This window comes from Haemaphysalis longicornis, unplaced genomic scaffold (assembly GCF_048455015.1).
Source record: "Haemaphysalis longicornis isolate Haplotype H1 unplaced genomic scaffold, Haemaphysalis longicornis Haplotype H1 scaffold_5, whole genome shotgun sequence".
Taxonomy (NCBI): domain Eukaryota; kingdom Metazoa; phylum Arthropoda; class Arachnida; order Ixodida; family Ixodidae; genus Haemaphysalis; species Haemaphysalis longicornis.
In genome coordinates, this window is record NW_027526385.1 from 173,799,156 (window position 1) to 173,815,107 (window position 15,952).

General features: G+C 44.7%; 1 protein-coding gene across 1 annotated transcript in view; it reads left to right on the top strand.

Moving 5' to 3' along the window:
- LOC144138825 (cardioacceleratory peptide receptor-like) overlaps nucleotides 1-15,952 on the top strand; it is a 137,951-nt gene that overhangs the window by 110,628 nt on the left and 11,371 nt on the right. Inside the window, exons 5-6 of the mRNA XM_077671305.1 lie at nucleotides 8,910-9,161; nucleotides 11,685-11,786. Coding sequence (XP_077527431.1) covers nucleotides 8,910-9,161; nucleotides 11,685-11,786 — 354 coding nt within the window. The remainder of the gene's footprint in view (nucleotides 1-8,909; nucleotides 9,162-11,684; nucleotides 11,787-15,952) is intronic.

The window sequence follows — 15,952 nt, forward strand, 5'->3', positions numbered from 1 at the left end:
CACGAAAGTGTTTTATGCCGGGATACACTAAGATTTGACTGACGTCATATCCGTCACGGAAATGACGCCATATAAACCTTTGCCCAAGCGACCCGCCAGCAGGACGTTGCTCGCCAAGCACACCCACAAGACAGCTGCCGGCCCCCAAATCCTGCTCATTCGGCTGCAGATTTCGCTGCAAATTTCCCTTTCGTGTTTTATAAATTCCCATGAAACAGGAAGCAACCACAGTTTTTTACCGTTTTCCAGAAACACCAAGAACTATCTAGATCATTCTCTGTTGATTATGATGTTCAACGCGCCGACAATACACAGACGATAAGGCGCGCCGTAGTGGAAGGCTCCAAAGTAATCTTGACCACCTTGGCGTCTTTAACGTGCCCCGAAATCTCGAACACACGGGCGTTTTCGCTTCTCGCCTCCATCGTAAAAGCGGCCGCCGCGGCAGGGAATCAAACCCGCGTCCTTGTGCTCAGCAACGCAATGCCTTAGCCACTGCGCCACCGCGGGGGGTCACTATTCCATTCCCGACATCATCCGGGGAAGTGTGCTGGCGGCTTTCAATGCTGCGAACGCTGATAAAAACGTTTGCGTCTATTGAAAGGAGTTCTAATCAACCAGTCGTTTTCTTGCCGGTTCATTAGTCCAAATAGAGAAATTTTACATCCGTTAAAAAGTGTATTTTCTGCAAATAAAACAAATAAAACATGAGGACCTGAAAATATCGTGCTGACAAAATGAAAGACCTGAAAACAAAATTTTCCTCAAATATCGATTTGGAGAGAAACTGCCTTCTTATTGAACACTAAAATAAGGAACGGTAACTCTGAATTATCCACCTATCCCTGAAAAGCAGGAGTCCGGCCAAAAAGAGCAACGACGTTCCGTTACCCGGATCCCTAATTTCAAATTGGCTTCGCTCCACGGGAAAAGGATTGAGTAAAGTGGTGACCGGAGATAAGAAATGGGATAAGTTAATTTAAAAAAATATCTCTTTTTCCCGCCCCCTCTTAGAAAATTGAGTTTAGGCATAAATAGTACAGCACCGAGAATTGCCCGGGAGCGATTACTTAGAGAGACGGCTAAGAGGAACTCCTGTGGGAAAAAGTCCCCCCCCCCCAAAAAAAAAAAAAAAAAAAAACAAGTCTTCTTCAGCGCTCTAGGCGAGTTCATTACAAAATGTTTTAGTTCAGTGGGACGGAAACCCGCAAATTAAATTCTTGTTTTATAATGCTTCGTTTCAACAAGATCTAATTTATTAGCGCGTGTTTGGTCGCCCGCAAAAGAGTTCCTAAAGCAGACCGTACGGACCTTTTCTCTATGGCGTATCCGATGCTTGAACTTCAGAACACAGCCTGTAGATGAGGAGATGCCACACTCACCAATGTACACTTACAGTCAGGCGTGTACGAATGTTACACACCAACGAAGAGGCTCACGGTCATCTGTATGCATTGCTTGCTGACCGACTGCACATGGTATTTTTCCCAGCAAAAAATATATCCGTATTATATGTCGCTTTAGTTGTGCGACTCCAAAAAGTAATAGAAAAATCAAAGCCTCTTTCTTAAGACAAAAAGCGGAATCTTCTCCCATGCAACCTAATAGAAGTCAAACTCCAAAATAAAAACTGCTTCAACGGCGTCTGAAAAGAGCTATCAGATAGACGTCGGCTTCATAGCGTGAGGGACCCGCGTTTTATTGCGACCACAGGAAACGGTTTTCCTTTCCTTGAGGCGCTTTATGTGCCTTCGCTCATTATCATCATCGTTTTTGTGAAACACATTGTGTAAAGTCGGCTTTCTTGCCATGCGTTTTATCTTTTCGTAGCCATCGGTAAGGTATAGAAAGCTTCGCTTTAAATATAATACTATGATCGTGAACGTTACACAATCCGGCAGTTCATGCTTGTCTCGGAGATTGGGTCTCAACTCGAACGGATGCGTTGAACCCCTCAGCTTAGGCACTTAAACCGGTTACTTCTACGCTACTTGTGGAATTTAATAAAACAGCAAGAACAGCTGCAGTACATTATTCAACTGCGATACGAGCAAATTATTCAGAAACCAAAGTTGTCAAGTCATTGTTGGAGTTACGAATACGTATTTCTGCGGAGGGGAGGGAGATCATGTCGTCCGGTTCGGACATTTTGAATTTCCCGCCACATCATGTCCGTAAAATGAATCGGGAGAAATTTCTGAAAACCAAAAGAAAAAGCAGATGGTTGATGCCTTCTGTAACCGTAAAATATAATAATAGTAATAAATAATAATAATGATAATAATCAACTATTATTTTCGGTGCCCAGGAGCAACCCTAGGGTCTTGGTACTGGTACACCATATACAAAAATTCATAAAAAAAACTAAAATCAAAACGACGCAACACACAAAACCATATCTATGACAGAAACAATAAAGTAAAAATTGTTACAGAAATCTCAGAAAGAAAAACAGAAAAAAAAGCAGGAAGCCTAGTGTTGCAAGCCATGACATGGGCCAGCGAAACGTGCAAGGCACGTGAAAGATAGGAAATTCCCAAGCAAATACTCAATGAACATGACAGAGCTAGATTAGATGCCTAACAGGAAGGTCTTGTAACAAAATGTTAGGAAGTTCAAAAATGGAAAAAAGAAGTTCAGCGTTAGAAGCACTTACACTCAAACCTAAAAAAATTCAAGCGACGCAAAACCAGGAAAAGTGAAAAACAAACATGTAAGACCGTGATTTGCATAAAATAACTACGGCACATAAATTTGCAATTACATAAAGGCGCTTAAGCTACAACAGTTTTCAAGTCATTAGAGAACAAAGAAAAAGAGCTGTGGAATATATTAAGGCAATCGGAACATTCATTGTATGCGCATTTTGTTCTGCAGATGGACTAGTGTCGTCGACTTAAAGAATCTGTTCTGAATGTTCGAAATGTTCGGAAAAGTTTGTTTGGCAAGTCGGCATTAATAAGTGTAAACAAGTGGTCACACAAAATGTCACTATGAAGAAGTTTATAAAGAACGATAATATCAGCTCGCATTCGTCTACACCAAAGGGAAGGAATACTCATCAGAAAAGCCATGCTGCCGTTTGCGTCTTCTTGCATATTGCGAAAACAGTGCTTAAAGATAAAAAGGAACTTATTTCGAACCCTTTCGATACGGTCACTATTGGACTTTCAAGCTTTAATCCGAACAACAGAACCGTATTGGAGAAGAGGTAAGCAGACAGCCGAATACAACTTTAAGAAAGGAAGCGGACCTTAAGCTCTCTATAATACTTGCAGACAGCACCTAGACATCAAAGAGAGCGTAGGGAAATTTTTGTACGTGGGAAGAGAAAGTCCTAGATGAATCAAGTAGTACTCCCAAGTACCGAATTTCGGTCGCCCTCGGCAGTGCAGTGCTTGCAATTTTATAAGATTATTGCAGCTGTTGAGTTTTTCTACTATAGGAGACTTTTTTAGGGGAGACTTTAGAATGACACGATAGCAACCTGAAGAAAATTACAGCCCTGAACATTACGCACTTCTCTAAAGATTTTCATACCATCAGCATACAACAACGAAGAAGAATTTTGAATGGCAGAAGCAATACCCTTAATGAAAATGGAAAAAAGAAGGGGACCCAGAACGGAGCCCTGGTGTACACAACTGGTTGCTTTGCACCTGAATGATGTTTGACCGTTAACACTTACATAGCAATATCGCTACTGGAGATAACAACGTATAAAATTCACCAAACAAGCGTGAACATCGAACAGAATGAACTTGGCAAGCAGTAACGAGTGGTTCACTACATCAAAGGCAATTGCTCATATCCCAGTAGAAATCATCAAGCTGGCTTCTACCAATGATTGCCGGGACCTCCAAGAAGCTACACGAGGTTTGTGGAAGTTGAACCACCACGCCCAAAGCCATGTTGATTAAGAATGAGGACGTGTTTAAGTGAGAAAGACAAGACCGTACCAAGAGATAACTCGAATATTTTAGAGGCAGAACAAAGGAGCGAGACTGGCCTATAGTTTACGGCGTCAGCTTTTGAGCCTGACTGGAAAACAGAGAATGCACGAGAGATTTTCCATGAGCGAGGGAACGTGCCACATCGTAGACAGTTATTGAATGTTGAAGTGAACACAGGAACAAATATATTTTTTTATGTTTTTAGAATGGCAGCAGGAATACCATCTGGCCCACAAGAAAGCGTGGGCTTTATCCGCTTGATGCTGGACCGCACAATGTTCTCATCCAGTTGGAAACAACCGGAGTTACCTCCCTGGTGACAAGGGGCGCTACTGTTATCACGGCCACCGCTAATTCCAAACAAAGAAGAAAACTGACGAGCAAAGCAGTCGGCCACCTCCGCAACCTCAGCGCCGCTGGAATCTAGTAGACAAATATATTCTTTAGTTTTACTAGATCTAGAATGGATGTACTTCCAGAAGGCTCCCGGTTGATGAGTTGCTTTAGCTTCTACTGACGTCAGGTACAAAGCATCATCACGCTTGTGCAATATTTTGCATGGGGCAAGTAGCCGCCGGAACTCTTGTGCGAACTGGTTCGCATCACAGCGCTTCATGTTTCTGCGCGCACGTACTTTGAGTTAATATTAATAATAATAATAGTGCTTAGTTTCCCATCAAATGATGGAGGAGGCTGTGGGTAAAAGTTGCCGGAAGAAGCAGCTTGACATAAGCCCACAGCGCTCTCTAAATGGGAATCGAGAGAGCAACACACGTCAGAAACAAGAGGTTATACAAACAAATAAGAAAATGAATTACACACATTATTCAGGACATATCAGAAATATCAAAAACACTTAGCACAGTACACGTATACACTAGAAAAAACACGTATCAATAATGCCAATAATGCGCGACAAACTCTTTCGCATTAAAAATAATAAAAATGCTCAGCTCTTGCGATGTACAAACAAAATCAGTACACCCACAACACCCGTGAAATCAATACCAAAATTAAAGATCATCAGTCTATGCACACATTTCGTTACCTGTTAGGTGTGGAAGATGTAGAACTCCCTAAGTTCTCGAAAACAAAACAAATAAAGGAATACTGGATCCATCATAATAATTTAGTAATGTTGGTATCGAAAACGATAACCTCTCCACTGAACAATTCGCGCGTACAGTGACCACTGTCCATTGTTCGCTGTGGAGGGTAGTATAATGGGTTTCGGTCTTAGTTTACCCAAATGAGGCATTGGTACGAGATATTGAGGCATTGGAAACATATTGGTATATGTTTTTAGCTTTTTCCCAGTCACGTTCCCATTACAACACTGATAGAGTCTACAATATGCATTTAGAAGGGTTCCTACAAATATTGCTCTAGTTTGGAACATGCAGGTAACATAAAGCGAGAAAATGTCGCACCTTCCTTTAATATCAACGTATATGTAATTATGCGATCAAAACATGCTGATTGCTCTGATATCAAAGTTTTCGTTAGCGTTGGTGGGTAGCAGAACTACGTCCTAACTATTTTCGCCCAATATACGTCTAATAGTTTATATCGTATCGCATTATCTTGGGAGAATGGTGCTTCTAGAAGCGAGCCCCGAATGACATGGTGAAACTCGTCTTATCCTTTGGACAAGTATTGTTTTCATGCTTCCAAGGGCACAAATGTTTGTATCCTGTGCTGCCTGAAAAGACCTAGAACTTTAAGATTTACCGTATGTGTTCCGCCCACTGAAACAATCCTCCGCCCACGGACGACAGCCGGCGGGCTTCTTGGCAACACATCAGGCACGAAAGTTCAAGTTGAAAATCGCCCACGTTTGGCGTAGCCGGCCCCAACTACATGGAACAAGTTCTATTCGTATCTGATATTAAAGCGGCCCGAAACGCTGTCAAAAATCTATTTCACTCTCTTTCGTGCTGGAAGCACTGCGGTGGCTGCCGTTATTGCTAGCACAGAGCGGAACGGCGCTATTTGCTCGTTGAAGCTGATACGTCTCGCAGTTCGTGGTTTGCTTTTGTACGGATTCTTTTTTAAAGACGATGGTCTTTGTTGGGCTACTTGATCGGGAAAATTTTGGCCTGTCTGTATGTTCGTCTGTCTGTAACGCGATTCAGCCAGCCGGCCAAAGCAACACAGGTGCTGCGCAATGGTCTTGTATACTCATACCCAAATCTAAACGTCTAAATCCTGTGTTGATGTTCATACTTGTCAACATTGTTGAACAAGAACTAGACAATACGCAAATATAAGGCAGAAAATCAATATATGAGTGATATTTGTAGTGTTACTTTATTAAAAAATTTACGGATGCCTGCTTTTTGCGATGGCTGTGTCTAGCGTTCCGTCCAGACGGAACGGCAGCTGTCACTAAAGTTCCGTCCAGAGGAAACACAACTGGCGTTGAGAGCAGTCTCTCTTTATTTTTACCCAACCGGCCAAACCGCTACCGCTCACTGACTAGCCAGAATCACTGATAATTATTAATCATTATTAGTAAGTACAGATGGTCGGACTAACTCCTGCTCTATCCGAACGGATCTCCAAGCCGCCACCCGACGCCCGCTTCACAATATTTCAGCGAGAGCAGTCGGTCCTAATTTTTACCTAACCGGCCAAACTGCTTCCTCTCACTGACTAGCCAGAGTCACTGTTAATTATTCATCACTGGTAATAATTACAGGAGATCGGGCGTAACTGGCGATGGCTACGTCGGCCTTGGCTCCAGTGAGCGGGAGTGGTTCGGCCGCTTGAGTAAAAAACCAAGACCGACTGCTCTCACCGCGTGAATTGTAAAGCGGGCGGGAAGTTTTGCTGTTAGAAAACGCTAACCACGCGGCCACACACACACACACACACACACACACACACACACACACACACACACACACACACACACACACACACACACACACACACACACACACACACACACACACACACACACACACACACACACACACACACACACACACACACACACACACACACACACACACATACACAAATGCGCAGGCGAGAGCTTGGAACATCCCCCTCGCGAGGGGCACGATCAAATGCAGAGCATTTCCGGGGGCGCACGACGTTAATTAGTTTGCGTTACGTTAATGTTGTTGCACTTGTGGCAACTGCTGACGAGAGAGCGCTCGTCAGCAGTAATTTGAATGAGTCAAGGATATAAGGCGCGTTCGTAGCCTCCCATTCTGTATCGGCTTTGTGGCGCAGTGGGTAGAGCACCATGTACATTGCGTTCCGCCCGCAGGGTCGAGGGATTGAAACCAGGCGCCGGATAGTATTTTTTTTATATAGTGTAGGGGGAGGGGTGCGGACTACGACCACAGACGCCTACGGACGTCAACGCGGGTGACATCGTGAGTTACTGAAATGCTCAGCATTTAAAACAGCACGCGAGAGGCAGGAAGATGGTGAAACGTGAAACGTGCCGTGAACCCCCTGCCGCGGCTATGACGCAACGTGGAGCGGCTATGACGCAACGTGGCGCGGCTATGACGCAACACAATTCAACACAATCCACTTTAATCCAATCCAATCCAAACCAATCTAAGCCAAGCCAAGCCAAGCCAATCGAATCAAATCCAATGACAGACCGACGGGGAGCGATGCGGACTACGACTACGGACGTCAACGCTGGTGACATCGTGAGTTACTGAAATGCTCTGCATTTAAAAAAATGCGAGAATCGAACCACGGACTACAACGTCCGTAGTCAGCGGCAGAACCACTACGCCAAGTCCCAGAACAAGAAACGGTGGCTAATCGGCTGGCTTTGATTTGGCGTTCAGTCTGGACGGAACTTTAGCAATTTTTAGCGTTCCGTCTGGACGGAACGCTAGACACTTCATTTTACGATAGCAAATAAAATGCTACATCAACTGCGAAAAAACTCGTCTGCTGATGCCCGCGCTACCTGGCGGAATTTCAAAAAATCAAGCGGCAACAACAACGAAAGGTTCCACTAGATAGGCTTTGCGTTCTGATTGGAACGCTCGCGAAGTAGGGCAACGTGGTTCTATAAACGTTGTAGTCGGTTGCCTCGGCTCACGAGCGCCTCCGCCGTACGGTAGCGCTGGCATCGAGGCGCCTGACTTGGAGCCGTGGAACGCGGTAAATTTAAATTGACTTGAGCAAACCTGTAGTGTGTTATCTTGGAAGGAACGATACTGAAGAGAAACAAACTGAGAGGTGAGCGGGAAAGAGAAGGGATGCATTTACTTGCCAGAGGCGCAAGACGACTATCGCCTTGCGTCGACATTTGCAACGAAAGGAGCAGACACGCGGCAAATTATTTTTAATTGGCTGCCTGATTTTTTATCTACCACAACTGACAGGAAGCTTACCATTTGCTGTTACAACGCTACAGGGATAATATTTGAACTCGTAACCAATGCAGAGACAGCGAAAGAAAGAAAAAAAATGTAATCAGCATCTGATGGGCGTACAACAGTAATATTTGGCTGGAATACTTTGTGTTTCCTCATCTAAGTACTCTATACACTTGTTGGCTATATTTTAAAAGCGCTTCAGCTTTTGAAAAACGTTAAAAAAGGTGTCTCAGGGCGCTTTTACCCTCTGAGTACAGCTCATGAAAACATTTATTCACTCAATAAATATTCGGAACTAAGGAAGGAAGGAAGGATGTAGAAAAAAGGCAGGAAAGTTAACCTGGCTGGAGCCTTGTTTTCTATCCTGTACGTGGGCAAGAGAAAATTGGCAGAAAAGAGAAAGAAAATAATGAAGAAAAGATGGAGCAGCACGTATGCCCAGCGCTGAAGCACTGATACTGATTAGCACTGGAGGCTTTCAGTCTATAGTCTGTTGTTTAAGTTCATCGCCCGTAGAAGGCGTATGAGTTCCTTACTCAACCATGACGCAAAGGCCCTGCATTTGGGCACCTATCGACGAGTGCGCTGTTCGCAGGGAAGCGCGCCCGGTGGCTGGTGACGCTGGCGTGGGCCATCTCGGTGGCCATGTCGCTGCCTTCGGTGTACCTCAACGGCGAGGCGGTGGTGCACGGCCGCCTGCAGTGCTGGATCGAGCTGGACCTGTGGCAGTGGCAGGTGTACATGACCCTGGTGGCCGGGTCGCTCTTCTTCGTGCCCGCACTGCTCATCGCCGCCTGCTACAGCGTCATCGTCTACACCATCTGGAAGCGAAGCAAGATGCTCAGAGGTACCCCAGTCTAAAATCACAACAGGAATAGCGCAAAAACCTAGCAAGAATTCCTGTCGTACGACAAAAAACTTTGTTGTGACAACAGAAGTGCTGTTTTACGACAAAGCCAGCTGTTGTTACGACACACATTTCCGTCGTAACGACAAAGTCAATTTTCTCAACTACAAACGTTCCTGTAGTCACAATAGAACTGCTATTTACGCTACTCTTCACAATGGGCAATAATATTCGAACCATTTGCAACGACTGATGGAACATTAGGATCACGTCAAGACAGGGATTCGGCACGACGCAACAATAAAATCAGGACAGGAATACGACACGGGATAGAACACCAGAATCACGACACGACAAGAATACGACAGGACGACAGTACGACACAAGAAAATGCGACGAAATACAGAATTTTTTCTTGTCGTCTTTTTCGCCTGGGACCACACCATCAAGGTTGAATATATAGCTTGACACGCTACGTAAAGGATAAGCTTGGTGCACTGTCTCCGAGGGACACTAAGCCCTTCTTATGGGTTGTAAATGGATAAGCATGAGTTCCCGGTCTAACACCTAAGATGCCTTGCTTCCTCCTGGTGTTGTCGAAGGCGTTAGCAATCTTACGGCTTGAAACGCTTTGATTTGCGATCCAGCGTAGCGCTTTCAAATTGCTTCGATCATTCTCCCACGCGTTGCGCCGCAGCTCCTTCCTGTTCCCGCGTAATGAAAGAGCGGACGACGACGCAGAATTTCGCCGGTTGTCTGTTTGCTTGTTTGGCTCTGTCCATACAGTTTCATACTAATATATAGTAGAGGAAAACTGGCGCCACTGTCTAGGGGAGCCGCGCTTCATCGAGCGTTCAGTCATGTACCGGGCAGGCACGTTCCACTTGTCCATAGCATGGCTGATGAACAGGCTGCTAAGTTGGCTCTGTCTGAAAAAAAGCAACAATATTTCTAGAAAAGATTGTTGAAATTGCTCTTGTTATTATGAATTTGGAGCTCCACAAGGATTCATCCTCATCACCAGCCTATCTTACGCCCACTGCAGGGCCAAGGCCTCTCCCATTATTCTCCAATTACCCCGGTCCTGTGCAAACTGCGACCAATTTATCCCCGCAAACTTCTTGATCTCATCTGCCCATCTAACTTTCTGCCGCCCCCTGCAACGCTTGCCTTCTCTAGGGGTCCACTCTGTTACCCTCATGTGTATACCGTCAGTAATTATTTAGAAGCTTCATGCATAATGAACGAGAAAAGAATGTTACTCCTTTGGCTTCGAGACAAAGGGAAGCAATATGGGTAGCTAAGCCAAGTAGGCGAGGAACGTCGCTAACTGCAATGGCGCCGGCCACGGCAGCCCCCGAGTGCAGCGACAGATTTTCCTCTAGTAATACTAGTACGAAACTCTATGTCTGTGTCCTTCTGCAATTGGCGTTGACGGCCGCTTCTTGCAACTGCCTAACGTAAGGTAGCGCTTTGGAACTGCTCGTTCCTCACGTGCTTTGGAACGCTTGCGAAGGCGCGATTTCGCTGTCCCGGACGCCGACGGTGCTTTTTGGCTCAATGAACCATTTATGCTTCGCACAATTAAACAATCATTGCTTTGAGCTAGACAGACGGCGGAAGCGATTTTCAATTCCAAAGATATTTTTTTTAATTAGCGACACAGGTGGGACTAATTTGTATTTGGTAAAGAGTCTTGATAATGCATCAAGCAGTTAGTTATAACAAATGTCTGTATAGCGCTAAGCGTGTGGTTCTAATTTATTGTGTCGGCTGAGGCACGCAGATTCCTCTTTTCTTTTAGATGCAAAGCATCTCTTAGTCGACCCTCCGTCGTCCGTCGGCGTCCGGAGTCTGCACCTCTCCTTCTCGTCCCCCTCTCCACGCCAGCTGGGATAACGCCGCTCTCCTCCTCGCCGCTCGGCTCGTCTCGTGCCGGCTCAGGAAGACATCGGCAACACTGTCGCTCCACGAGCCCTAACCAGCTGTGATAACGCCGCTCTCCTCCTCGCCGCTCCTCCTCGCCGCCCGGCTCGTCTCGTGCCTCCGAAGACAAGGATGCACAGAGGAGAGCTCGTCACGCCGAACGTAAACGGCAGCGTCGAGCATCGGATTCCTCGCTTCGAGAACGAGAAGCCGCTTTGAAACGCCAGCGGCGAATAGCTGATCCAGATGACGTTCGGCAACGTGACAAAGCTTCAAAACGTCAGCGTCGAACAGCGGATTCCTCGCTTCGAGAACGAGAAGCCGCAAAATGTTCCTCAGTACTCGACAAATAAAGAAGACATTTAATACGCTACTACACGTGTATTTACTCTCACAACCAATTAACACGCTACTACTCCACGGCTCTGCCTCCCCTCAGGGTTCTCACGTGGGAAGATGGTGTAATTTTTTTGCTCTTGCTTCGCTACACTACCGTTTTTGATAACTTTTTCCCCTTGCTTCAGTGCACAACATTGTATGCGTGAACACTTTAATAAAATGGCGGAAACGGAAGCAACATTCCTTTTTTGCTTACAGGCGTTCACGGCAAAGAAACTGAAACGAGGAGAGCGAGCTCGAGAGGAGTGATTCCGAAAGCCAAGGTAAAGACGGTCAAGATGACGCTCATCATCGTTCTAGGTACGTAGTCAACATTTTTTTCTTACAGGTAAAGAACCCATCGCTGCGAAATAAATTAAAGACCAGTGTCATGCTGCTTGCATTCGCAAAATACTTCGCTCGAACTAGGAAAAGATAAATAGTTTAGTCACCTAGTTAGGTCAGCGCGCGCGCAAGGCCTGATGCAGTAAATAATCACATCGGCACGAAACCAAAAAAAAATGATAAAAAGCTTCAGCTGTCTCTTAAACGTAAACAAGAGCGGGTTCGTAATTCATTAAACTCCAGGTAATTCAAACTAGAAGGTATCCCAGGCTTTTGTTCGAATAATCAAATCATTATAAGAAGTTCTCAGAAAATATATCTAGGGACAACATACCAACTTGTGTTCTAATAAAACATTCACATATATTTATTAATACAACATTCACGCACAATATTTAAGTGCTACCCACTCTTTGAAAAAAAGTAACGAATGGGTGACTGCTTTTTCTGTATGTGACGGTTCAAAACAAACTTTTTAGGGGCCAGCAAGGATAGCCAGTTCAGTGCTTTGTCACGTGTATGCAGGTAATCAGCTTGATTTGAGGCGTCATTTTCGTTGATAAGCCAAATCCACGAACCGAAAGTAAGATAAAACTGCAGCGACAAGAGAAACTCCGCAACTTTCCCTAAACCAGACGGGGCAAGAAAATAGGTGAGATAAACCCCTGCAAACGCCTACGCAGATCGTACTTCGTATCGAAAATGAGCCATAATATGCTGTTTCGTGGACGAAAATGAACAAAAATCATTTTCCCAAGGGGTGTTTTTTTTGCTTGACTCTTCGGACTGTTTCGTGGGTCTTTCCAGAAGTTTTTTATTTCTTTTTGTAGCTGGCCTACTATGAATTAGACGGTAATTAGGAGGTCAGCGAACGGTCTGTCCCCAAACGTCAAGGACAAAGTGAACGCAAGGAGGAGTGAACAAAATGAAACTGAGAGATGTGAAACAATGATTTCATCTCATCTACCTGTTTCTACGGAGTAAATCTGGTTATATTTATTTTTTACTCACGTATTTACCATTACAGTACATACCTAAATCGGCACACCTTACAGGCCTTGGCGAATCCCGCGCGCCCCTCTGAGTGTACGGGCCACTTCATTTTGGTGAAGAAGAAAATATTTGCAGCCTTCTTGTGAAGCGTTTTGGAAATTCATGACAATGTAACCAAGAGCTTGCTTACTTTGTGGGTGTCTTCAGGCGTGCCGGAGATAATTATCCCACGGAATGATTCCAAAAAAGCTGCTAATGCTTCCATCAGGACTCACATGCTCTTCGTGTATGGTTCTACTGTTCTTAAAGCCCTGTTGCATATATTTAATGCCTTTTCCGCCATAACTCCCTCGCACAATTGTTGAAAGTATTCAAATAAAGTTTTATAACAATGTCACATCAGTTTGAGTGTATCAATTTAAAACGAGCCAAACCTGAACTGAACACCCCAATATTGCTCAGATTCACCCCATTGTTTTTAACTACTTGTGGCCATAAACGTCCCCCAGCTGACAAGTAAGAAATATCGTGTAATAGCTTTCACGGCGCTGCATTTAAGTACTGTTCAAACCTTTCGCTTTTTTCTTTTTTCTTTCTTTACCTTTCTTTCTTTACCTATAGATTTGGCTCATTTCGAAAAAAAGTGCCTGATTTATGACTTTTTGTGAATAACGAATGCAAATGTGCAGCTAAAAGCGGCAGATGCAGGAGATATTTCCCGGCAAGAAGAGGCACAAAGTAGGAAATTACAAAACTTACGCAATGTACGTAGCAGTTTAAATTAGGCGACATTAAAATACCTTGAAAGCATAGCAGGCCAACCAAAATTTTGACATTTGTTTGAATTAATCGAAAGTTGGAATTGTCCGAGTTTGAAATATCGCGAGTCCACTGTATATATAAAGAAAAAAAATTTGGAAGAGGACAACAAACTCCGGGCTTACTAAGCAATTCTGCTGATGCAGTAAATGCGAAAGAATTGGTGCTCTTTCGCGCTCAGCGCAACAATATAGTAACCGGCCGCAGTGGTTGGCTGCTGGCGCGCCGGTCAGGCGGGCGGCAGATTTGCGATGGTACAGTCATAGACGAATCAAATACGAACGCAGAAATATGAACTCGAATGCACTAAATATCGAAATTTCTTTCCGTGCAAGTCAAATCGTCTCATCGCTCTCATAACACTAATTTCAGAAATGAGGCTTTTCACATATTCCACAACCGCGTCAATATGTGATCTGTATGAACCATATTCGTCCATTTTGGCTGTTCTTGGTAACTTTTTGTCTATGTTTGTACATTAAATTCACATAGGTCTTCCAGGTTAACATACGCGAGAAGAAGAATAAAAAATTAATAAAAATAAAAAAGAAAAGTTTGATTATAAAAATACAGTTAGGTAGTAAAAATTATACAATATTAATATTGCCGCAAGCATGCCAATAGCGTCGTGATTTCTTGGGGAATCTGCCGCAGTAACAACAGCAGCAGTTGCTTCATACTGGTACCGCATATAATTATTTTTAGCAAACGCGTTTCTCTGACTCTTTTTTATGAACAATTAAGTGTGCGTAAAAAACCTTTCATACTTCGTTTTTACGAATAGCAATAAAATTGTACTTATTGGTTTGCTGTAACAGCATCCGAAGGGAGCAGTAGACGTCTATGCATTAAAAATAACCAACGCGCTGCGCCCGTCCATACTAGTGACAGTGACGGTCCCATTAGTGCGAACGAAAAAGTATATAAAAAAAAGCAATCTGAAAGTATTATTTCTTACAGCCATGGCGAATTCGATCTTGCCGGTGAGCGAATCGGCGGCATGAGTAGGCGTTTCATTATCATGCCAAGCGATTACCGAATCACAGAACAAATATTCATGGCCTTCTTTTCTTGTGATCATCTTATAAATACTGCTACCCATAGTAGCAGGTCATAGCATGGCTATGGCGACTGTCATAAAAGTGATAGTGCGAAATACAGATCACCGCTTAATACTGAAATGGAGTTCACGACTCTGTTGTTGATATCAATGAAAAGAAATAAGGAGATACAAAAAATGATACTGCGATGCTCTTCAGTTCAACGCACGCCTTTCGCTCACATTGTGATTCGCATTCGTGAATGTCCTCGAGGTATTAGGATAAATTCATTTAGAAGTATGTTGACTCCGTTAGATGTAAACTTGTGTTCTTTCTACATGGAGGTTCTCCTATTTGATTGATTGTAGGGGTTAACGCACCGACGCAATGGTGCGTTAACCCCTGCGTTAAAGGAGGGCTCCGGATTAATTTTGACCAACCCGGAATCTTTAACGTGCGCCGAAATCTTGCACACACACGGGCATTTTTGCTTTTCGCCTCCATCAGAAAAGCGGCCACCGCGGCCGGGAATCGAACTCGTGTTCTCGTGCTCGGCAGCCCAACGCCTTAGCCACTGATCCACCGCGGCGGGTAAAACTTCTACGAGCACCAGTAGCATCCATGACCTGACATTTGAATCTGAAAGCGAACGACTAAGCTATGGTGGGAACAGTACATTTACTTACGTTAATAAAAAATACATCTCCGGAAAGTGCCACTTCGCTGAGGCAGCAGTCTGAGCACGAGCGTAGGCTCGCCAGCGGTCCTTTTTTTTGCCTCTCCTCGTTTGACGAGGCTGCCGTACTGGGAAAATGGGTGCGACGTCTCCATCTGGTCACAGGTCGCTCCTTTTTTGTGCTCCTTCCAACAATTGTCAGCAGGTATGCGCCCTTCCCAATACAACTTCTGGTCATCGCCGTGAGCAGTTGAGGCAAGGACGGCCGGCGCCTTTCACCGTCGTTGGCAGCAATTTCCTTACGGCTTGTGTTTCAGTAGCACGGCGCCATTACGTCTCCTTCCCGGTGCACGTTCGCGGCAGCTGCTTGAACCAATACATCTCCCGGCCCGACAGAAGTGCAGATGTTGCAGCCAGCTTCACCAGGGGTCACGATACCTGAGATACATGCTGACAATAGGAAGGCGCTGAGAGGACGTTTGGTCGCCGCGGCGCCTGTGCAACGGGACCCAATGAGAGCAGTCCTAATGAAGAGAAAGTGCGGCCGTGGGAAGCTAGAGAGAGGAGGAGGAATAAACTTCCGTATAAAGCAGTTCGCCTCGGGGAAGAGTCCT